The sequence below is a fragment of the Anomaloglossus baeobatrachus genome, chromosome 5 (genome assembly GCF_048569485.1).
Source record: "Anomaloglossus baeobatrachus isolate aAnoBae1 chromosome 5, aAnoBae1.hap1, whole genome shotgun sequence".
Classification (NCBI taxonomy): Eukaryota; Metazoa; Chordata; class Amphibia; order Anura; family Aromobatidae; genus Anomaloglossus; species Anomaloglossus baeobatrachus.
In genome coordinates, this window is record NC_134357.1 from 55,224,103 (window position 1) to 55,248,566 (window position 24,464).

Sequence of the window (24,464 nt, forward strand, 5' to 3'; positions counted from 1 at the left end):
CAGGCCCCTCCAGGCCTCCATGTGTCATGCAGCCAGGCCCCTCCAGGCCTCCATGTGTCATGCAGCCAGGCCCCTCCAGGCCTCCATGTGTCATGCAGCCAGCCACCCCAGGGCCTCCATGTGTCATGCAGCCAGCCACCCCAGGCCCTCCATGTGTCATGCAGCCAGGCCCCCAGGCCTCCATGTCATGCAGCCAGGACCCTCCAGGCCTCCATGTCATGCAGCCAGGCCCCTCCAGGCCTCCATGTGTCATGAAGCAAGGCCCCTCCAGGCTTCCATGTGTCATGCAGCCAGGCCCCTCCAGGCCTCCATGTGTCATGCAGCCAGGCCCCTCCAGGCTTCCATGTGTCATGCAGCCAGGCCCCTCCAGGCCTCCATGTGTCATGAAGCAAGGCCCTCCAGGCTTCCATGTGTCATGCAGCCAGGCCCCTCCAGGCCTCCATGTGTCATGCAGCAAGGCCCCTCCAGGCCTCCATGTGTCATGGAGCCAGCAAAATAAAAAAACAAGTAACTCTCTTCTCCTTTTGACCCCTGCAACCACGGTAGTTATGACCCTGCCCCCATATGTCACACACACTGCTCCCCATACAGCCTGCACCCCCCATAGCACACACACTACACCCCCATATGTCACACACCCTGCCCCACATATCTCACCCTGCCTGTACCCCAACTTACCCCTCTCAAACACTCTGCACCCCTTCACATCCTTCTGTCACAGTCTGCAGCCCTCATATGCCACTCACCCTGCACTCCCCTCCCCCTCGTGCCCCCTCTTTTCTCATTACCAGTCATCATGTGTCCATGTCTCCTTCAGGAATCCGTATCTTCTGATGCTTTCTGCCCGGCAATCCTGTGTCTCCTCCCACACACTCACATGGGCATGACATCATCGCAGGTCCTGGAAGGATGGATTTCGTCTGCTGTGCAGGAGCGCTTCTGCTCTGCCGCAGCTCAGAAACGCCTGGTGGGTCTCTCCAGGTCAGGGGCCCCTCTGCCCCCTGCTGACACCGGGCCCCCTGACTCACAGGCCGGCCCCCCTGGCGGTCGCGTAGTCGGCCACTACACAGCGCATCTCCTCTGTTACAGAGAGGAGCCGGCTGTGCAGAGCGGCTGCCGGGCCCCTAAAAACCCTGCGGGCCCGGTCGCAGTGGCGACCGCTGCGACCGCGGTCGTTACGCCCCTGGTAATACTGATCTATCTATCTATCTATCTATCTATCTATCTATCTATCCCTCTATCTATCTATCTATCCCTCTATCTATCTATCTATCTATCTATCTATCTATCTATCCCTCTATCTATCTATCCCTCTATCTATCTATCCCTCTATCTATCTATCTATATGTCCATCTATCTATCTATCTATCTATCCCTCTATCTATCTATCTATCCATCTATCTATCTATCTATCTATCCCTCTATCTATCTATCTATCCCTCTATCTATCTATCTATCTATCTATCTATCTATCTCTCTATCTATCTATCCCTCTATCTATCTATCTATCTATCCCTCTATCTATCTATCTATTCCTCTATCTATCTATCTATTCCTCTATCTATCTATCTATCTATCCCTCTATCTATCTATCTATCTATCTATCCCTCTATCTATCTATCTATCCATCTATCATCTATCTCAGAGGTTCACAACTCCAGTCCTCAAGGCACACCAACAGTGCATGTTTTCAGGATTTCTTTAGCATTGCATGGGTGTTGGATTCAGCACCTTTGCAGGTGATTAAATTATCACCTCTGCAATACTAAGGAATTCCTGAAAACATGCACTGTTGGTGTGCCTTGAGGACTGGAGTTGGGAACCTCTGATCTATCTATCCCTCTATCTAGCTATCATCTATCTATCTATCTATCTATATGCGTTTTTAAAGAATAAAATAAATAAATTTAGCATTGTCACTCATGCGCTTGCTTCTCTCTCATGCGTTGCTCCTTCACTCACTGAACCCTCTATCAGTGCCCGTGAACCCTGTGGGGTGGCGTGAAGCTTAATCCCTTGGTCCTTGAGTGTCACTTGCCAGTGAAATCGTGTGCGGTGGTGGCTTCGGTGCGTGCAGTCACCTCAGCCGCTGGTTTTACTAATAGAGTATGTAGGTTATTCTCCTCTAGCCTAGGGACCTGTCCCCGCGTGGGCAGCCAAGTCCGTCCACCCGTAGATTATATGTGGAACAAGGCCACAGGATGATGTTGCACTCCCCGTGGTCTCTAGGACCCGTTCAGTCAGTGCCCGGGCCGAGCAGTACCTACTCCAGGCCGCGTGTCTTAGCTCCTCCACTTCTGCTCCATCTGAACCTCCACACTCCACACTGTGTTCCCACTTGTACTGTTGTGTTCCTGTGACGCCATGGCCTATCAGGTCGTCACAGGGTATTGTGCAGTCTGCCCTTCTGTACAGTATCCACTCCTCCTTGGTTACGGATCCTGGTCCTTTGGTGTTGGTAACAGCTTAGCCAATCAAAATCCTAGGAACACTTTGCACCGTACCCACCAGACACACCATTGGGGGGCCTAAAGGGAATAGGGCCGCCCATATGGGGGTTGGTAGGGGAAAGTGACAAGGTGAAAAAGGAGTAAGGGAGTTGTGTGGTGACTCTCAAGAGGAGAGGTCACAGGTTAGGAACTCGGCTCCTTGAGTACTAGGTGGCAGACGTTGGTCTGGGCCTGGTAGGAGCTGGAACCCCGGTCGCAGGGGATTGTGTCAAGGGGCAACGGACTGCCGAGGAGGGCAGCCGGCGGCCTTGGAGCCATCACCGGGCAGGGGCCAGGGCACAACGGGGTACGTGGACCCTTGCTGGGAAGTAGCTTCACGCGTCCCGGTAATTTACCCGACAGGGGTGAAGACTTCAAGATTCATCCCCAACCGCCTCCAAAATCGGGGAACTAGCGCACCGATGGGATAGGACTTTTCCAAACTACAGTCCAAAGAAATCCTACGCGTAAACCCTGAGAGCAAGCTCACTCCGTTAGCCATATGGGTGAGCGGGACCCGAATAGTTCCAAACTTGATGGTCCAATAGTGAGAAGGTGAAACGGAAAAGGCCACAGGCTAACAGCAACACCAAGGACACGGATCCAGGCGTGCTCCCTCCATGCTGCAGCAGTGCTCAGATTCTGGTTTACAAGCTGTCGATGTTATTATTCTTGGACTGAGTGAGTATGCTGAAAAACCCCTTTGCCTCAAACCCAATGGCACCTTGTCACCGAACCTAACGGGCCCCGGGCACAAACCCACTACCCACGGAGGGGGTTAAAACATCCTGCTGCTACACCATCGCCACCGGGCTCCCCCCTCCCCAACAGCAGCGGTGGTATTTCCACATTACCACGCACCGTGGGTGGTGTCACAAACTTTCAATTCCCCCTGTACATAGTTCCCCCCTTTAAATCGAGTCGCCGCACGACCCCCGGGTCCGGAGACCCCCGGGCCACCGCGCGATCCGGATCCGAACAGCCCGGCTGCTGGCACGGGGGCGGCACATTCCCCACTCCTAAGACGCCAGCCGCCAGCCGAGCTTCGGGTATAATCAAACCCTTGCCATGTCTGATGAGGTGTTTCTGAGCCTGGGTGTTGTGCTTTGTGTGAACTGGTGTTGACCTCTTTCTTACCCAGGATGGAATACTACACCTCTGGCTGAGGTGCAGTTCCTCTGTGACGACTGAAGCCTCAGGGGCACCACATTTGCAGCGTTTTGTACACAGCATGCATCAGCTGCGTCCAATACGCTACGCTCTACAGTAAAAGCATAGTGGATGGGATTTCTAAAAATCACATGCCCACTATGTGTGTGTGGCCCACAGCGAAAACTAACCTACAATGCAGCATTTCTGAGGCCACAGCATGTCAATTCTTTGCTGCGGATTCGCATGCATCCTCCATAGGGAGAATACAAGCGACAAACTGCAGCGCACTGAACGCTGATCGTGGACACGAGCAGCTGCAGTTTACAGCGTTCTCCTGCGGAGGAGACTCGCGGCCCCGTAGGTCAGGGCGCGCTGCATCCATGACGCAGCAATTCATGATCATGGACGTGTACTCTTAGATAGGAACAGGCATAGAAACAATCAGATAGAATGTTTTAAGCTAGGATTTAGTGTAATGTAGGGACCAAACAGGTAGGAGAGGGCTAATTGGTAGGTAGTTTGTTATTACAGCAATAGGAAGAGTGTAGCCGCAGCAGGCCCAGAGAAAGATACTTTAGTAACTTAGGAGACAGAGCACAGAAGGAGAAGCGTCAGAGACTTGGTTGCCCAGACAGTCAGAAGTGAGGGCAGTTCTGTAGAGAGGATTGCTGGGGGCTAATGTCCCGGCGGAGGGGTGGGAACGCCGCTCGCCTGGGAATCGCTGGCGCTCGGGTCCGGTGCTTCTGTTCCTCGGTGGCTCGCGCACAGGGGCCGGACCCGGGGCTCGAGCAGTGCATCCTCGGCCCACGAGTGAAAAGGGGAGTTGGTGGCGGGATGTCGGTCGTGACGCCACCCATGGGTTGTGGTGACGGTGGGCACCACCGCTGCTGGTCACGGGGGATCCCGGGAGCTATGGCGGAGAGCAGCTAAGGTGTTTGCCCCTCCGTGGGTAGGGGCTGTTGGTCCCGGGGCCCAGTTGCGGGGTGGAGGTATAGGTGCAGGTGCAGGGGCCGGATGCGGGGAGGCAGCGTGGGCGCGGGTGCAACGTTGGGGTGCCGGATGGCACTGTTGTACTCACTCAGACACAAAGGACAGAGTCTCTGGTAAATCAAACAGCTAGATGGAATTGCAGCTGTATATTGCTCAGGCCAAAAGACTACTACTACTCCAGCAGGATACAGCTAAACCCCCACTAGGTGGAGGCAACACAGGTGCAGGTGGAGCCATTCACACTTACTTCCAAATATGGAGGAGGTGATGGCTGGATGGTAAAACTGCACACTGGTGACTTGCATAGAGCACTGTTCACACTAGCAGACGCACAGTCACAAACCCGCAGCCTATTAGGTGACGCCCATACTATTAGATCAGGCGGGCTGCCAAGCCGTACCCCCACTGCGCGCTACGTAGGGACAGAAACTCTGATAGCAAGGCCTAACAACAAGGGGCCTGGCTGTATCCTGTACAAAAAAGTTTTTGAGGTTTTTTGTTAGCGTTATGGCCATAAGACGTAAGCCTACAACCCTCGTCACGGGAACCTCATGCTTGTAGGTCCCTACACTATATATAATATAAAAAAGCAAAAAGGAAAAAATCATTACTTACAGCAAGATGGAATTGCAGCTGTATATTGCTCAGGCCAAAAGACTACTACTACTCCAGCAGGATACAGCTAAACCCCCACTAGGTGGAGGCAACACAGGTGCAGGTGGAGCCATTCACACTCACTTCCAAATATGGAGGAGGTGATGGCTGGATGGTAAAACTGCACACTGGTGACTTGCAATTTGACTTCCTTTTTGCTTTTTTATATTAAATCAAACAGCTGCGATGTTTTCACTATCCTCGGACTGGTTGATGGTGTCTGTCGTTTCCCTGCACCTGTGTATGTGTGTTTGACTCCTATGGCTTCGCACGGGTAGTCCGCTCCCCGGCGTGTATGTGTCGGGAGAGCCCGGTTGCCCACAGGTGCTGGCCCTTGGATCTCTGGCCCTTGGCGGTGGCTCTTATTCGGACGGGTTGGGCTTTTGCCTTCTAACGGGACTTGGTTGGGAATGAACCCCTGAGGTCCAGACCGCAATCAGAGAATTTGACCTTTACGGCGGCTTCCGAGCCTAGTCAAGGTCTGAGTACCCTGCCTTGGTGCTTGGCTTCAATCTGCTCCCCAGTTCAGTAGCAGCGGGCCACCGCCCGACCCTGGTCCTACGGTTCTGCTGACCTCCGCCAACTCCTGCAGACGGCCACCACCGTCTGCCGACCTTGCTGATTGTGCCTGGGCTCCAACCCAGACACACACAGTCTTTTACTCCTCTCTCTTCCACACTCTACTCCTCAACTTAACTCCAACTCAACTCACTACTTTTCCCGCCTCCAGGCCTGTGAACTCCTCGGTGGGTGGGGCCAACCACCTGGCTCCGCCCCACCTGTTGTGGACATCAGACCCTGGAGGGAGGCAACAAGGATTTTGTTTGACTGGTGACACCTAACCAGGGGAGGGTGTGTGTGTGTGGTGTTACTGTACTGTAACCCCTGGGGGTCCAGGGCATCACACTCCCCCTTGGTAAAACGCAGACCATCCGTGGGCTGCCTGTCCATCACCGGTTTTAGTTTCTGAAAAATATAAAAACAAACAAACGGTATGCATAGTTTAAATCTTCCCTTACGGGAGGCATGTCACTTTAAACGTTACAAACGATAATAAAAACATTTTTAATATCAACGGACAGGTCCCAGTTCTTCCGCTTTCCCTCAAAAACAACCTAAATCTTAATGCTGCCCCTAAGAAGTGGGCAGCACCCCTTTTCCCAGTCCGGAAAACAGAAACCTGGTTCAGGCTGCCCAAGCGGGAACGGGTATGGTGTCTCGCACCCGGTTGTCATTCAGGGGGCCCACTTCGGAGGATGGTCACCGGTCCTGGTGGTGACCGGACCCCAGCCTGCTCTGCTGCGGGTCCTTCCTCCAACCTGCCTCTCCGGAGGCGGTTAACGGGACTCCAGCCCGGAATTATTTACAAGCCCACAAGTTCGTGGGTGGCCTGCAAGTTCTCGGCCATGTTCATGAGCAGTTTCTCATGTGGGAGGGGGCCTTCGGGGGATAAAGTGGAACAAAGGGGACAACACTAGTCCCAACAGGGACGGCTTTTCATAGCCAACAGGCTACCACACTGTAGGTCCCAACGGGGGGACAACGGTTCTGTTGCAACGGGGGACCGCTGCCTTTATTTGAGGTCGCCTTCCTCATACTCCTCCAGCTCCACACCCGGACAGTACGGTGGGGGAGGGGACTGGGGCCGTGTGGGAATGCTGCTGATCATCCTCCTCTGGACATCTAGGGCGAACCAGCCTCTCTCACCATATTGGCAGGTGTAGGTGACCAGCTCACCGGCTTCCAGGTCACGGTCCGGGTGTCCCAGGGGCAACTGCTGGTGCACATCTCTCCGGGAAAAGTAGGCCTCGACCCCCAGCCTCGGCTCGGAGACAAACCCCCATCCACGCCGGGGGCAGAACTGCCAGACCTGGCCTTCATAGGTTGGGCCGCGTGCCTTGGAAGGGGCCCTCTGGAGGTTATCCTTCGCTTGAATGGTGCGGGCCAACACAGCGGCTTTCTCCTTCTCCCGGGCCTCGATCTCCCGGCCCATCGGGTTTAGCTGCTGCTCCCAAAATGGCTGCTCCTTCCTCGTGGGGGTCGGGCCCAGCCGGCACTCCCCGCTGCTGGCCACGACCGGCACCATCTGGGTCGTGGCCTGTCGTGCTGCCTTGCAGTTACAACCCTCCGCGGCCTCAGCTGAGGCCTGGAGCTTGGGAGCAGCCAGCCGCACCTTCCGGGCTCTTTTCGGGTGGGCGTCCACCACGCTGCTGGCTGGGCGGACTGCCAGGGCCTCTTCGGGTGTGACCACCCCTGGGCTTGACGGTTCCCCACGGGGGACGGGCACCTTCCAGGGTAGCGGGATCGGTGCCGGCCGGGCAAGCGGTTGTCCGCGTGCAGCGTCCACGGGCGGGTCCGCACAGGTGGGTGCGGTGATATCTGCTGCCGGTTCTGGGGGCAACGGCCCAACTGGCGGGGCAGTGATGACCGGTACGGGCTGTGGGGGACGCAGCAGGGTGAGCGGGAGCAGACCGGGCTTCTCAGCCACAGCGACCGGTCCCTCCGGGACACAGGGGCGTGGGTCACTTACCCGTTCCTCCAACTCTGCCTCCGCCTCACGGGCCCGCACGGCCACTGCCACTTCCGCCATTTCAGCCTCCCATCCCTGTATCAGAAGATGGATTCAGGTCTGCAGCCTGTGGCTTAGCTGCGTCACCCGGGCTTCCACCCACGCCGCTGTTCCGGGCATGGGTTTGCTTGACGGGGCGGAAATCCTGCTTGCTCGGCTTCCAGGAACAATACGGGTGGCAGAGTCCTGGCATCCCTGCCCTTTATCCCTTCGGTTACATCAGGCAAGCCTTCACCTGCCCCCCCCTAGGTTCTCTCTCTTTTTTGACATCAATCACCCCTCTGGCCGCCATCACCGTGGGCCAGTGTTCTGATGGCGTGGGTTCCACCATCGCCGGGTAATCGCGCCCCTGGGGGCCCACTGCTGCCCTGCACCAAATCATCATCTCGCTCCTTGGTGGCACCACCAAAGGGGCTACGTCCATCACTCGCACTCCACCAATCTCTCCACCCGTCAGGTTCACTTGCTGCCGATGCAGGAGGGCCCGAATCTCACGCTGTACTGCCCTGTCAGCCTCCTCCTGCAGTGGCGGACAACTGCTGCAACAAACTCAGTACTTCACCCATACAATGCTCAATTACATTGGTCCCTAAAATTACTTTTAGGTTACGGTCACTGGATTCAGTCAGCACCACAATCATCCCTTGGTGTTTTAACTCGGTACTCCCTACAGTCAGGGTCACTTCTTTGAAGCCCACCTGTGTCATAGGGAGTCCATTGGCCACAATAATAGTCAGGCTGTTATCAGGGGGGGGCAAGTTCACTATCATCTCAATACCTCTGGTACAACGTATATGGCATAGTGGTTACCTGTGAGCCTGTGTCCAATAGGGCCATGGTCGCGACGCCATCCACCGCCAGGCGGATGATGGGGCGGCCTCCAACGTACCGGTCTCGCCAATCGGTGGGGCCGTTAGGGTCTACTCCTGAGGATTGTCCCTTGTCCCCAGGGGTTGCTCGTTTAACGGACATCGCCTGGAGTAGTGGCCAGGCTTGCCGCACCTGTAACAGAAAGGGGGTCCATACTGCTGGTCGTTGGTCTTTCTCCGCTGCATCCAGGGGACGTCCTCCGGGCTGTCGGCGAGCTGGATCTTCTCCGGGGGCTTGACTCTCGTCGGAAGCTGGAGTGCGGCGAGGATCCGGGCGAGGTCTCCATCCATGCGACAGACTTGTGCGGCCAGCTCCTCCATCCGCCCACCGGGCGCTGCAGGGACCGGCAAAGCCAGGAGGGGAGGTGCTACCGAGACGGGAGCGGTTTCAGCCGGCCGTGGGGCCACATCAGGAGCGTCAGGGTTTGGGGCTTGCAGGGCCTTGATGGCCCGCTCTTTCAATACGGTAAAGTCCAGATCGGGATGTTCCAGGGCCCACAGCCGCAGTTGCTTGCGGTCCTCCGTGGACCCCAGCCCCTGCAGGAATTGTTCCACTAGCATCTTATTGCTGTTCACATCGTTAATGGTGTCCACTCGTTTCAGCGTACGGAGGACAGTCTGCAGGCGCAAGGCGTAGTCTCTTATGGTATCTGCAGGTCGCTGACGGCATTGGTAAAACTGCATCCGCAATTCAGCTTCTGTGCGGGTCTCAAAAGCGGTTTGGAGTTTCCAAAAATGGTGGTCACTGAGGCCCGGTCCGCGTCAGTCCAGGTCTCCATCTCCTGCTCAGCCGCATCGGTTAGCTGCCCTAGCACTACCGCTGCACGCTGTCTGCCGGTCATGGCATACAGGTCAAAGACTGGGCTAATCTTTTTCCGGAACGCCAGTAAAGCATCATGCTTCCCATCATATTGCGGCAGCCAGGTAGCACTGGGCACATAGGGCAGGGAGATCGGCATTACCTGGGCGACCGCTGGACCCGCGGCCCCCCCGCCTCTGCGGCTGGAGCGAGGGCTGCCATATTACCATCTCCGGGCGCCGCCGCGGCCACGACCGGCGCACCTACGACAGCCCCATCAGGCGCAGACATCTTTTTCTCGCCCTCCCTTGGCTCTCTCTGACACCTTCTTTTTCTGGGGGCAGGGCTTCACTTTCGCGCCTTCCCTGCTTGGAGAAGACGACTCGAGCGGGAACCTTCGCGCCCAAGATGGCGGAATTTCAAATTTTCCGGCCGGACACAAGGTGCACTTCTACTTGTAAGTAGACGGGTAGGATCCTGTTCGTGAAGCCAAGTTGTCGCGGGCGGAGAGGTGAGAACTCCGCTCGCCTGGGAATCACTGGCGCTTGGGTCCGGTGCTTCTGCTCCTCGGTGGCTCGAGCACGGGGCCGGACCCTGGGCTCGAGCAGCGCCTCCTCGCCCATGAGTGAAAAGGGGAGGTTGGTGGTGGGATGTCGGTTGTGACGCCACCCGCAGGTTGTGGTGACGGTGGGCACCACCGCTGCTGGTGACGGGGGATCCCGGGAGCGATGGCGGAGAGCAGCTAAGGTGTTGGCCCCTCTGTGGGTAGGGGCTGTTGGTCCCGGGGCCCGGTTGTGGGGTGGAGGTATAGGTGCAGGTGCAGGGGCCGGATGCGGGGAGGCAGCGTGGGCACGGGTGCAACGTTGCGGTGCAGCGCGGTGCCGGATGGCACTGTTGTACTCACTCAGACACAAAGGACAGAGTCTCTGGTAAACCAAACGGCTGGATGGACGGGGCCCACAGTCGGCTGCGGTGTTTTCACTCTCCCCGCACGGGTTGATGGTGGCTGTTGTTTCCCTGCACCTGTGTATGTGTGTTTGACTCCTATGGCTTCCCACGGGTAGTCCGCTCCCCGGCGTGTACGTGTCGGGAGAGCCCGGTTGCCCGCAGGCGCTGGCCCTTGGATCTCTGGCCCTTGGCGGTGGCTCTTATCCGGACGGGTTGGGCTTTTGCCTTCTAAGGGGACTTGGATGGGAATGAACCCCTGAGGTCCAGACCGCAATCAGAGAATTTGACCTTTACGGCAGCTTCCGAGCCTAGTCGGGTTCTGAGTACTCTGGCTTGGTGCTTGGCTTTAATCTGCTGCCCGGTTCGGTACCGGCGGGCCACTGCCTGACCCTACGGTTCCGCGGACCTCCACCAACTCCTGCAGACGGCCACCACCGTCTGCCGACCTTGCTGATTGCGCCTGGGCTCCAACCCAGACATACTCAGTCTTTTACTCCTCTCTCTTCCACACTCTACTCCTCAACTTAACTCCAACTCAACTCACTACTTTTCTCGCCTCCAGGCCTGTGAACTCCTCGGTGGGTGGGGCCAACCACCTGGCTCCGCCCCACCTGGTGTGGATGTCGCGGGCGGGGAGGAGGGTGTCAGCACACCGCGCTCACCCCTTCTGCTCGGGTCCGGCAGTTGCTCCTGGTGGCTCGAGCCGTGGGCCGGATCCCGGGGTGTCTCGAGCGACACTCCTCGCCCGTGAGTGAAAGGGGGTGTTTGTTGGGTGTGGGGATTGTTATAGTTCGTGACGCCACCCACGGTTGTGGTGATTGCACCACCGCTGCTCAGTGTGGGGGTCCCGGGGATGGTGATGCGGAGCAGCCAGGTGTTGTGTTGCCCCTCCGTGGGTAGGGGTTGGTGATCCCGGGGCCCGGTGATGAGATGTGAAGTGTAGGGCCTGGAGGGCGCAGGGGCGCGGGGGCAGCGCTGTGCCTTGCGGCACTATGGTACTCACTCAGCCTGACACACGGACACAGTTTGTACGGTAAACCAACGGCTGGTAGGACGGTCCCACAGACGGCTGCACCTGCACTCCCGGTAGGTAACGGTGACGTTTCTCTTCCTTGCACCTATGTTGTCTGATGGTAGCGGTGGATTCCCTCCGGTTACCCGCTCCCCGACTGCAATCTGGGCCGGAGGAGCTCTACACTTTGCCCGCAGGCGCTGGCCCTGGGGAAACTTGTGCCTTGGCGGTGGCGGTGTCTCCCCGGTAATGGTCGGGCTGTTGCCGTCAATCGGGACTTGGTTGCTGGGGGATCTGCGTCCCCGTCACTGACGGATTTGGCAAATCTGGCGACTCCTAGCCTTGCCGGGGTCCGAGAGGCCCCTGCCCTGGTGCTGACTGTCCTTCGGAACACTGCTCCAGACCACCGGGCACACAGCCAACGGGGTCCTTCCAGGAACTTCCAAACTGTCCCCCTCCAAACAGTCACCGCCGTCGCTGACCTTGCTGTTCTGGCCCTACACGAAGCGGGGCTCTCAGGCTTTCTTTCCTTCTGTCACTTTGCTTACTCTTCTCCTTTACTACTTTCCTTACTTTCACCACTTTCACTTCTCTGTTTACTCTAGCCCCTGCCTGGGCTACTCCTCACTCCTTCCACTTCCTCCTCCCTGACAGAACTGCCTGGTTTCTTCCTGCCTCCAGTGTTGTGAGCTCCTCGGTGGGCGGAGCCAACCGCCTGGCCCACCCCCTGGTGTGCATCAACCGACTCCTGGAGCAAGGCAACAAGGATTTCTGGTTAGCAGATGTGCCTACCTGGAGTGTGGGGTGTGGTGGTGTTGTGACCTGTGTCCCCTGGCTTGCCCAGGGCGACACATGGACATCAGACCCTAGAGGGAGGCAACAAGGATTTTGTTTGACTGGTGACACCTAACCAGTGGAGGGGGTGTGTGTGTGGTGTTACTGTACTGTGACCCCTGGGGGTCCAGAGCGTCACACTAACATACTCTGTTTCGGGGTCGGTCTTGAAATCTGGAGGTCTCCTCTATTGTGTCCCAAGGACACGGCAAGCCGCAAAGTCAAGAGACGGGGAAAGGCTGAAGTCAGACTCTGCTGCTGGAAGGCTAATACCCATTGCGAAGGCTAGACAGAAGGATACTCCATAGAACAGCGGCAGCGGAACGGGAATGTTTAGAAGGAAAATGGCCATGTCTGTCCATGAGCTGTCTCTTACTGAGCAAATAAAACGCTTGTTATTGAGCTGCAAAGAAACTGCATTTGTGATGTGCTATCTAACTACGCATACAACGGTGACCAGCGACGGGGTGACAGATGTGCCGCAGAAAGCAAGTAAGTGTCGCATTCCCCAGCTGGGGCAGAACACATGCACAACATCAGACTAAGGAAGGAGAGTGGAGCGCTGCCGGCCATCACCTGGCTTTTTCCCCCAGAGCAGTGCCAATCAGCAATTTTTTATTCATGCCAATTCAACATAAAGTGATTGGCAATGTATATTGGATGGTGCTCACCCTTCTGAGTCTATGGATGTGTGCAAAACATCGGACTGCACTCGAATGATATCCAAGTGCATGGTGATATACAAAGACATAAACAATGGAGAAGATGGAAAATGTACAGTAAGTTCTCCCTCTTTTCTGCACTTGTGATCCAATTTTGTCATGTGAGAGTGTAGAACCTAGGGGGCAGGGGATTCCAGGTCGGATCTCGTACCTGTTGTACTTTTCACCGGGCCAGTGCGGAGGTCTTCCCGATTTCCTGCCTCAAGGTGTACACCAATAGGAGGGGGATGATGAAGTGGAGGTTAGGAATGTCGTGACGCCACTTGCGATACGCGGCAAGGGAATGAGGTTTCAGGTGTCTTTACTCACAGATCTCTAAGAAGCCCGGTCACTGCCGCAGAAGCACTGGTCACCGCTGTGATGTGGTCCGTCGACCCCGGATAAGCCAGGAGAAGTCACCGGTGTTTAAAAAGTGTTCTTTGCAAGAGTTGCCCCTGTAGAAGTGAGGAACCCGGGCTGAGCGTTACACTCCTAGCCTAGGTCCCGTGAAAGAAGAAGAAGAAGGTGGTGGTGTCGTGTCGCCAGAACTGATGTCCCAGCTAAACTGACTGTTGATTGTGTAATGTTGCTCCTACTTCTACCCCAAGTGGAACCCGCTCCCAAGAGGCTGTCCTAGTGACTGGGAAATTCCAATGCTTCGTGATGGCCAACCACCTGCCTACCCTAGTCCAGTTCCCCAGTGAGAAGGCTACTAAGCTGTATGTAAAGTGTGAATGTGGAACACCGGTGATTAACCCCCTCCTTACCCGAGGCGAATATCGCACCTAAAATAAGGTGCAATACTCTGTGGCGACTGGAGTCACAGGGGCGCCACAAGAGTATCGGATCACAGTACAATGACTCTCAGTTCACGCAGCAGACTTTGTGCCAAGTGAAATTAGCATATCACATCTTATTCTCTCACATCGGATGCTATACACTAGTGTCACCCCGGCCTAATAAAAATAGAATTTCTCACCACTCTCCATAAATTTCTTGGCTTTGTTCTTTATTTCATTGTTCAGTTGATGAGTTTTCTCCAGATATTGCAGAATGAAGATATTGGGAGCAAAGAGGACCATGTTCTGTTCTCCACATCCATATGGCATGGCCAGGAGTCGATCAAGGTTCTGCATGGCCGTGCCCATGAGGTCTCCTGCAGGGTGATTACATGATTCTTATATGAATATACATATGTAATAATAAAGAACTGATTGTTGTGCAGTGTGTGGAGTGGATATAGTTGCATTCACTATTTGGCTGGGAGCAAGGCTAGGCATTTATATGTGGCTGCACTAAACTCAAACAGTCACACACGTCCTAAAGCACTGGGCCAGATTGGGCAGTCCATGTGCCATAAACTGAAATCTATGCCAGCTGTGAACTATGGTACCACGTACTATGAGAATTCGATGGTGCTAGCGCTGGGGACTGGAGACATGTGATCACAAGTATGTGACATGCAGACTTCTGACCAGAATCCGACTAAACTGTTCCCAGCCTTGCGCAATACACTTCCATTGAGTGTTCCAGAAACAGCCTAGTCGGATTCCGCATAATTGTAGTCACGTGACTGCCGGAGAATCGCGCACAATGTGAGGATTTACAGGTCTGCAGTCACACAGAGTGACACGTAGAGCGACTGCAGACTTGTGGATTTAGACAGGACAACCCATTTATCTGTCTTCCTAAGATGCCTACCAAAGGTATGGAGTATGGTACAAAACTGAGATTAGTGGACATAGTAGGATGTTTAAGGGCATTGATTATTTGTGAATATAAGGATTATATTTTTGATAGTGGTCATGATAAGAATATCCACATATTTGATATCTCACCTAACACTGTTACATGAGCTCTTGCAGAATCCTCCAAAATATTACTTGGGATCTTCAGAGATATTTCTTCCACTTTAGGTTGGCCTAAAATATGAAAGCAAAAGGCTATTAATGAAGAAGTATGAAAAGGATTGTATGGACAGATAAGTGGATCAATAAAAATTTGAGGTTCATATGGATTTTCCCTGGAAATTGCAGATGCAGAGAATTTAGTCTCCATTAATTGACCCTTATTACTCTCTGGGGTCTCGCCAAACCTCAGAGCGTAAAAAACGTAAAATGTAAAAAACCCATATACTCACCTAACCTCACTTGTCTTTAGCCCCTTTATCGTCACCATCACCCACCTGGTCCTTACCCCATTTCTTATCACAACTGATCATGCTGGAATCCAGGGCATCTTCTTCCTGGGATTCACAACTTTGATGAAGCCCAAGACCAAGTGCATGTGAGATTATGAAATCACGACGTGCGCCATGGCCTTGCACGCATGTGCAGAGATGTCCTGGGCCTCATCAGACCTGGAAGTCCCCCTACTAGTATGAAGTGTACTGGAACTTCAGCTCAAACAGCCGTGATAAGGAGAAAATGCACCAAGAACTGGTCGGGTGACAGTGAGGAAGGAAGGGGTTGGAGAGATGAGTGGTAAGGTGAGCATAAGTTCTGTATTTTTTGGATGATATGACTCACCAGACTATAACACGCACCGCAAATTTAGAGGAGAAAATAGGGGAAAAAATATTTTTTAATGTAAAAATGGGGTCTGTCTTATTGTCTTTTGTTCCGTCTCAAGAGCCGAATGTAGCGGGAGTGGGATCAGAAGAAGCTGGAGGCGGCACCAGTGGCGGCGATGCTGTGGGCCCAGGGCTGTGAGGAGCGGGTGTACTGGTGGTGTGACGCAGGTGCCATTAATATCCCAATGATGAACTTCAGGAAAATGGTGCTGGAGGCAACCATGCACAAATTGAGATCTTGGAGAACTGGGATTTCAATCTGCACATGTGCCGCCTTCTTCGGCATTTTCCTGAAGTCCATAGCATGTGTCGCCAGGTCAATAATGGCACCTGTATCGTGCTGCCGCAACACCCCATTCTCACAGCCCAGGGCCCACATCATCACCCCACTCATGCCGCTGCCGGCTTCCTATGACCCTGCTCCACCACCCCCGCCCCCCGGTAAGATACATTTGGCTGATAAGAAGCTCCACAATTTTGCCCCAATTTTGGTGGAAAAAAGAGCATTTTATAATACGAAAAATACAGTATTTGTTTAACCTTTGGATGGCCCTTTATGGTTCATCAATGAAGCTTGAATTATACTTAATAAATAGAAAAGAAGGCTGGGAGTCATAGTCTACATATGTAATAAGGATGCGCGAAAGCTAATACCTTGCATAAAAAAGTTTTTTTATTTTTCAAGAAAGGTTAATAGCAAGATTATAAATACATCATAATTAGTAGATTATAAATAACGTGTAGGTTTGTACACCACGGCCCCACGAGGAAGCTAACGAAACGTGCGCGTCGGGGCACGTTTTCCACACTGGCATCCACTTGAACATGGGTAAATATATATAACCACTATATTGCTGCACGCTAGACCAGGGAATAACTAGGTCTCACCTTGCGATTTTGATACTATGCTGACTGTTTGAAATTCTCCTGTTTTTGTGGCAGCACCTATTTTGTCCTTATGGAAATTCTGAATGCCCACAAGATAATTGTGTTTTTGATGCAGGACTGTGTGTCCATTGATGATGGTAACTTGTGTGAGGCTTCTATTTGAGAACGCTATAGGATTTTAGATTTATCCCATGTCTGTTGTTGGACCATAGTGCATTATGTCAGGATCCCCTCCTGTATAAACCTACACGTTATTTATAATCTACTAATTATGATGTATTTATAATCTTGCTATTAACCTTTCTTGAAAAATAAAAAAACTTTTTTATGCAAGATATTAGCTTTGAAGCATCCTTATTACATATGTAGACTATGACTCCCAGCCTTCTTTTCTATTTATTATGTCTGCAATCTGGGTTTAGTCAAATAGAATAAGCAATGATTCCACATTCTGTCCTTTTTCGTTTTATTGAATTATACTTATCAGAACCTAAAGTCATTTAGATTATTCCAAATTGTGAGCAGAATTCTGGAAAGCCACAGATACAAGACTGAAATAAGGGGTACTTTACACGCTGCAACATCACTACTGATATATCGTCGGGGTCACGTTGTTAGTGACGCACATCCGGCGCCGGTAGCGACATCGCAGCGTGTGACAGAAATGAGCAACGATCAACGAGCGCAAAAACGTGTAAAATCGTTGCTCGTTGACACGTCGTTCATTTCCTTAATATCGTTGCTGCTGCAGGTACGATGTTTGTCGTTCCTGCGGCAGCACACATCGCTATGTGTGACGCCGCAGGAACAACAAACATTTCCTTACCTGCCTCCACCGGCAATGCGGAAGGAAGGAGGTGGGCGGGATGTTACGTCCCGCTCATCTCCGCCCCTCCGCTTCTATTGGCCGGCCGCTTAGTGACGTTGCAGTGACGTCGCTATGACGCCGAACGCACCTCCCCCTTGAAGGAGGGATTGTTCGGCGGTCACAGCGATGTCGCTGAAAAGGTATGTGCGTGTGACGCTGCTGTAGCGATAATGTTCACTACGGCAGTGATCACCACAACGACGGGGGTGGGTGCTATCGCACGCGACATCGCTAGCAATTGCTAGCGATGTCGCAGCGTGTAAAGTACCCCTAAGTCTCGGGGCAGGATAGAGGCTGCACCATGTGCTGTAGCATTCATCTCCCAAGCAATAATAGCCTGACGTAATGTACAGGAAACAGATGACAACTTGGAAAAGATGGAGAGACAACAACAAAATATGGGAAAGAAGATCTGAAGTTACCCCCCCCGTGCACCAGAGGCTCATGCTGCTTGGTATTTTACTATTAAGATTATTAGAGACAAGATGGATTAGAAAGTAGGAAGCTTAGACAATAAAGAACGATAAAATAATTGGTTTGAAATATTGCTGGGATCTGCAATAAAAATAATTCAAAATATCATCCAAAAAATGATTTAAATTAGTTTTTTTGTGTTAAATGTATTTTTCTTTTATTAATTCCATATTATGATCTTTATTACAAAAAAAATAAAAAAATAAAATGTAATCTTGTAATTTTCACACCGGTCATTGGGGCTTTTTTTAAGTTTCTTACTTCCTGCCGTTTTCAGGAACAGTTTACAGCAGGCACCATATTATCAGAGGCAGGATGCAATGACAGGTAACTCTTTTACACTTTGTGCAGAATTATTAGGCAAATGAGTATTTTGATCACATGATACTTTTTATACATGTTGTCCTACTCCAAGCTGTATAGGCTTGAAAGCCAACTACCAATTAAGTAAATCAGGTGATGTGCATCTCTGTAATGAGGAGGAGCAGGCCCGGATTTAGGGGGGCCCAAGGGGGCTCTGGGCCACCCACCAAGTGATGGCCTCCCACCAATATAGGGATAAATATCTCAAAACATGTAAGATGCACGTCTCTTTGCTCTGAACCGTTTCTAATGATAAGGAACATTTAACAAAAGAGAAACTATTGAAAGTGTAGGGACCTGGTTATGGTCCTACAATTCAGTGGCTGGCGCAGAGTCATGGCACCTGCATCATCATCCACTGACCTGGCTAGCCTGACTTTCTTAGTACCTATACCTAATGCTTATCTTATGGCATGCGGCAGCTTTCTCCAATCCCAACAGAAGCTTCTAGGCCAGTGATTTCGAACCTGTGTCACGCGTGCCAGACAGAGTATGCAGAACCCTTTCTGTTCGCACGCGCGCTGTCACCTCATTTAGCCACCTTGAACTGCCGGTGTGATCGCGCCGGCATTTCAAAGTTGTGTTAGAGCAGAGCCAGAGGAGACATTTCTCCTTGCTCTGCAAATCAAAAAGGTCCATGGAGCCTCTGTTAGGAGTCTCAACACAGAAAATAGCCAGATATCCCTCCGGGAAGGACCTAGCCATGAAGGGGCTCTTTTTTTGGAGACCACCATAACCACCATATTAAATGGCTCTTTTAGTCAATATCCAGCTCTTTGACGAGTTTAAAGATATGACAAGGGAAATACCAAGGCCAGGTATCCATCCACAGACAGCTGTTTCGGGGTATTGCCCCTCATCAGTGTGGAGTAGGATTCTGGCTGGGTGAGAGCAATGCCTAGTAGACCAACAAAACAAAACAATCACTAATCTCAGGGAGACCAGCCAGAGAAAACACTGTTGGCAGCCAGTGAGGGCACTCAACATAGGGAAATCCTAGGTGCATTGCCCCTCGTTCTGACACTCCTCCTCTCCTAGGCCACAGGAATGTAGCCTAGGAGATGGCAGGAGCGTCAGTAAGCGGCGCCGGTGTAATGACGACTGGTGGTAGTGCGAGAACTGAGGACCCGATCCAGCAGCGCGCAGCGGTGGAGCGAGTGCTGAAGGTGAAGGGTTTTTTGTTTTTCTTAAAACTGTGTGCGGCAGTGGCTATGTCAAGATGGGGGGGGGAACATGGCAGCATAGGGGAAACATGGCAGTATAGGGGAAAACATGGAAGGATGTGGGAAAACATGGCAGTATGGGGGAAAACATGGCAGCATGGGGGAAACATGGCAGCATGGGGGAAAACATGGCACCATGGGGGAAACCATGGCAGCATGGGGGAAACCATGGCAGCATGGGGAAAACATGGACGTATGGGAGAAAACATGCAAGGATGGGGGAAAACATGGCAGCATGGGGGAAAACATGGCAGCATGGGGAAACATGACAGCATGAGGGAAACGTGTGTTGCCCAGGGTCATGGGGTACTTGGTCCTGGACAGTGTATAGCTGGGGGATGTCACTTTGGTGGCCGTTGCCCGGTTCCGTGCCCTGAGTGCTTTTTAAAAGGGGAATATTTACAGGAGAGTTTTGAATAAAAGTTTATACGTGACACCACTTGAGGTTTGCGGCTATGTGGATGGAGCCGCCGCTGCACAGTTCTTGCTACTGGGGCTGGTGTTAATGGCAGCCTGGATGTTAGGCCCTCGGCAAGCAGGGCCAGGCCCCAGAGGATAGGTGCAGTAACGGGCGTTGAAAGAAGGTAGGCCACACAAGGGGTTTCAGTGTAACTGGTTCTTTTACTCACTGCAAGCTGGTATTGGTCACCCGAGGCCGACTGGTTTCAACTGCAGGTCCCCTTAGTCCCAGTACCAGTTTAGTAACCTGGTGGCTTCTTTTCTCTGCACCTGTCTTTAGTTGATGGGTCCCCGTGGCTTGGAGCGGCTGGGGTCTCCTCCTGGTTGTCTCTTAACAGCAGTCCGTATGATGGTAGCGTAAACCCTGTGGGGTTGGTGTCTCAGGTTCTGTCCCCGGTTCTCACGTTGCTACTGTGTCTCGAACTTCAAGATCAGTGAGGTCCTTGATGGTCCCCTCACTGTGCAGATTTTATCAGGTCTGCCTGGAGCGTTTGCCTGACCTAGTATTCTGTACCCCATTGGTGCGTAGTTCCGGGAGTACTCCACCGTACTCCAGTGGCAACCAACCGCATGGGCACTTAGGTCACTGTTCACTCCTGTCAGTCCGTCTGCTGACTTCCACCTTCACTGACTCTCAGACTCTAACTGCTAACTGTCCACTGTCTGACCCTCCCAACTGGTCGTCTAGTGGACTGGATTGGCTCCACCTCTAGGCGGCCATCAATTGGTCCAACCCTAGTTTAGTACCAGTCTATGGGGAATTTGGGGAAAAACAGGGATTACTACAATGTCTGGTTATTACTGGCACTGGTCTTCTGGGTCCCTGTGGGTAGGCCCTGCATCCTGGTGGGGATGCAGTATCTTGTAGCTCCCTGATGGCTTGATGGCTGATGGGGCGCTACACATGCAAGGATGGGAGAAACATGACAGCATGGGGGAAACATGGCAGGATGGGGGAAACATGACAGCATCGGGGAAACATGACAGCATGGGGGAAACATGCAAAGATGGGGAAACATGACAGCATGGAGGAAACATGGCAGGATGGGGGAAACATGGCAGGATGATATATCAAGCAAATTTAGCTTTTTTAACCATCTGAAAAACTGTCTTCCCAGGAGCTTAAGGTCACAGCAGAGCAACTCTTCAGGTCTTATTCAGATGACTTGGACATTAGATTTATTGATGAACTGTGTCAGTTTGTAACATTTGCCAATTTATTCAAAGATGAGGAGCCAAAAGATATCGGCACTGAACGTTTCATGTACAAGCTTATTATGGAAAAGGGTGTGCAGGACACTTTCCCAAATATTGAGATAGCTCTAAGGATATATATAATTTTATTGGTAACAAACTGCAGTGGTGAGCTTTCCTCTCAAAACTCAAATTAATTGAAAACCAATTAAGGACATCCATGAAGCAGGAACGACTTGTAAATTTGGCTATCATGAGCATTGAGTCAGATATACTGCGTGAATTGGACTTTAGTGACATCATTAGTGATTTTGCAGCACGAAAATCAAGGAATGGATTGGATTTTAAAAAATGAATGATTTTACCTGAATTACTCTGTGTAAATGATTTTTGTAAATAAATGCGTTTGTTTCATTTTGTGTTACATATTGCAACACCTTAAAAAATGGGCCTCCCTCCGAAATGGGCCCGGGCCACGCACCTCTTAAATCCGGCTCTGAGGAGGGGTGTGGTGTAATAACGTCAACACCCTATATAAGGTGTGCTTAATTATTAGGCAACTTCCTTTCCTTTGGCAAAATGGGTCAGAAGAGAGATTTGACGGGCTCTGAAAAGGCCAAAATTGTGAGATGTCTTGCAGAGGGATGCAGCAGTCTTGAAATTGGCAAACATTTGAAGCGTGATCACCGAACAATCAACTGATTCATGGCAAATAGCCAACAGGGTTGCAAGAAGCATGTTGGGCAAAAAAGGCGCAAAATAACTGCCTATGAATTGAGGAAAATCAAGCGTGAAGCTGCCAAGATGCCATTTGCCACCAGTTTGGCCATATTTCAGAGCTGCAACGTTACTGGAGTATCAAAAAGCACAAGGTGTGCCATACTCAGGGACTTGGCCAAGGTAAGGAAGGCTAAAAAACGACCACCTTTGAACAAGAAACATAAGATAAAATACCAAGACTGGGCCAAGAAATATCTAAAGACTGATTTTTCAAAGGTTTTATGGACTGATGACATGAGAGTGACTCTTGATGGGCCAGATGGATGGGTCAGAGGCTGATCAGTAAAGGGCAGAGAGCTCCACTCCGACTCAGACGCCAGGAAGGTGGAGGTGGGGCACTGGTATGGGCTGGTATCATCAAAGATGAACTTGTGGGACCTTTTCGGGTTGAGGATGGAGTGAAGCTCAACTCCCAGACCTACTGCCAGTTTCTGGAAGACAACTTCTTCAAACAGTGGTACAGGAAGAAGTCGGTATCGTTCAAGAAAAACATGATTTTCATGCAGGACAATACTCCATCATATGCATTCAACTACTCCACAGCGTCTAACAGATGAAAAAATAATGACATGGCCCCCTTGTTCACCTGATCTGAACCCCATAGAGAACCTGTGGTCCCTCATAAAATGTGAGATCTACAGGGAGGGAGCACAGTACAGTCATGGCCAAAAGTTTTGAGAATGCTACAAATATTAATTTTTACAAAGTCTACTGCTTAACATTTTCTAATGGCAATTTGCATATACTCCAGAATGTCATAAAGAGTGATCAGCTTCACAGCAATTACTTGCAAAGTCAATATTGGCTAAGAAAATGAATTTTAACCCCCAAAGCACATTTCAACATCATTGCATTCCTGCATTAAAAGGAGCAGCTAACATTGTTTTAGTGATTGTTCCATTAACACAGGTGTGGGTGTTGATGAGGACAGGGCTGGCGATCAGTCATGATTAAGTAAGAATGACACCACTGGACACTTTAAAAGGAGGCTGGTGCTTGGTATCATTGTTTCTCTTCAGTTAACCATGGTTATCTCTAAAGAAACACATGCAGCCATCATTGCTCTGCACAAAAATGGCCTAACAGGGAAGAGTATCGCAGCTACAAAGATTGCACCTCAGTCAACAATCTATTGTATCATCAAGAACTTCAAAGAGAGAGCTTCCATTGTTGCCAAAAAGGCTCCAGGGCGCCCAAGAAGGACCAGCAAACGCCAGGACCATATCTTAAAACGGTTTCAGCTGCTGGATCGGACTACCAGCAGTGCCGAGCTAGCTCAGCAATGGCAGCAGGCTGGTGTGACTGCTTCTGCATGCACTGTGAGGCGGAGACTGCTTGGGCAAGGCCGGGTTTCAAGGAGGGCAGCAAAGAAGCCACTTCTCTCCAGAAAAAACATCAGGGATCGACTGATATTCTGCAAAAGGTGCAGGGAGTGGACTGCTGAGGACTGGGGTAAAGTTATTTTCTCAGATGAATCCCCTTTTCGATTGTTTGGGACATCTGGAAAACAGCTTATTAGGAGAAGAAGAGGTGAGCGCTACCACCAGTCTTGTCTCATGCCAACTGTTAAGCATCCTGAAACGATTCATGTGTGGGGTTGCTTCTCAGCCAAGGGAATCGCACTACTCACAGTCTTGCCTAAAAACACAGCCATGAATAAAGAATGGTACCAGAATGTCCTCCAAGAGCAACTTCTCCCAACTGTCTAAGAGCAGTTTGGCGCCCAACAATGCCTTTTCCAGCATGATGGAGCACCTTGCCATAAAGCAAAGGTGATCACTAAATAGATCATGGAACAAAACATAGAGATTTTGGGTCCATGGCCTGGAAACTCCCCAGATCTTAATCCCATTGAGAACTTGTGGGCAATCATCAAGAGACGGGTGGACAAACAAAAAAAAACAAATTCTGGCAAAATGCAAGCATTGCTTATGCAAGAATGGACAGCTATCAGTCAGGATTTGCTCCAGAAGTTGATTGAGAGCATGCCAGGGAGAATTGCAGAGGTCCTGAAGAAGAAGGGTCAACACTGCAAATATTGACTTGCTGCATTAACTCATTCTAACTGTCAATATAACCTTTTGGTACTCATAATATGATTGCAATTATATTTCTGTATGTGATGTAAACATCAGACAAACACAATTAAAAACCAGAGGACAACAGATCAATTAAGCTTTGATATTTACGAGTCTTTAGGGTTGATTGAGAACATAGTTGTTGATCAATAATAAAAAAAAATCATCTAAAATACAACTTGCCTAATAATTCTGCACACGGTGTATACACAGCTGATAACACAGGATCCATCAGGAGGTGATGTCCCAGCAATCCCTCCCTTCACAATAACCTTTGCACATGCTCATTAGACACTTCAATACAAAAGATAGGGTCAAGATCTGACTTTTGCGGCTAATGTACATGTGTTGCTTCCTGAAACAATAGCCAAAAAAAAATCCACAGTGTCCAGGGTTCTATATTTATTTTTTTTAATACAGGTGTGATATTTAAAAAAAAATGAAAAAAATAAAAAATTATTGTAACATAAAAACCTAATTTAAATTGATGATAGCTTCCCTTTCTTCACATACCTTTTCCCAGTCATTTACAAAAAAGGAGGCGTAAA

General features: G+C 51.2%; 1 protein-coding gene across 1 annotated transcript in view; it reads right to left on the minus strand.

The window, feature by feature from the left end:
• The window catches only part of LOC142310806 (alpha-2-macroglobulin-like), a 160,777-nt gene that overhangs the window by 52,846 nt on the left and 83,467 nt on the right, over positions 1-24,464 (minus strand). Inside the window, exons 23-24 of the mRNA XM_075348518.1 lie at positions 14,856-14,939; positions 13,997-14,173 (exon numbers count right to left, since the gene is read on the minus strand). Coding sequence (XP_075204633.1) covers positions 13,997-14,173; positions 14,856-14,939 — 261 coding nt within the window. The remainder of the gene's footprint in view (positions 1-13,996; positions 14,174-14,855; positions 14,940-24,464) is intronic.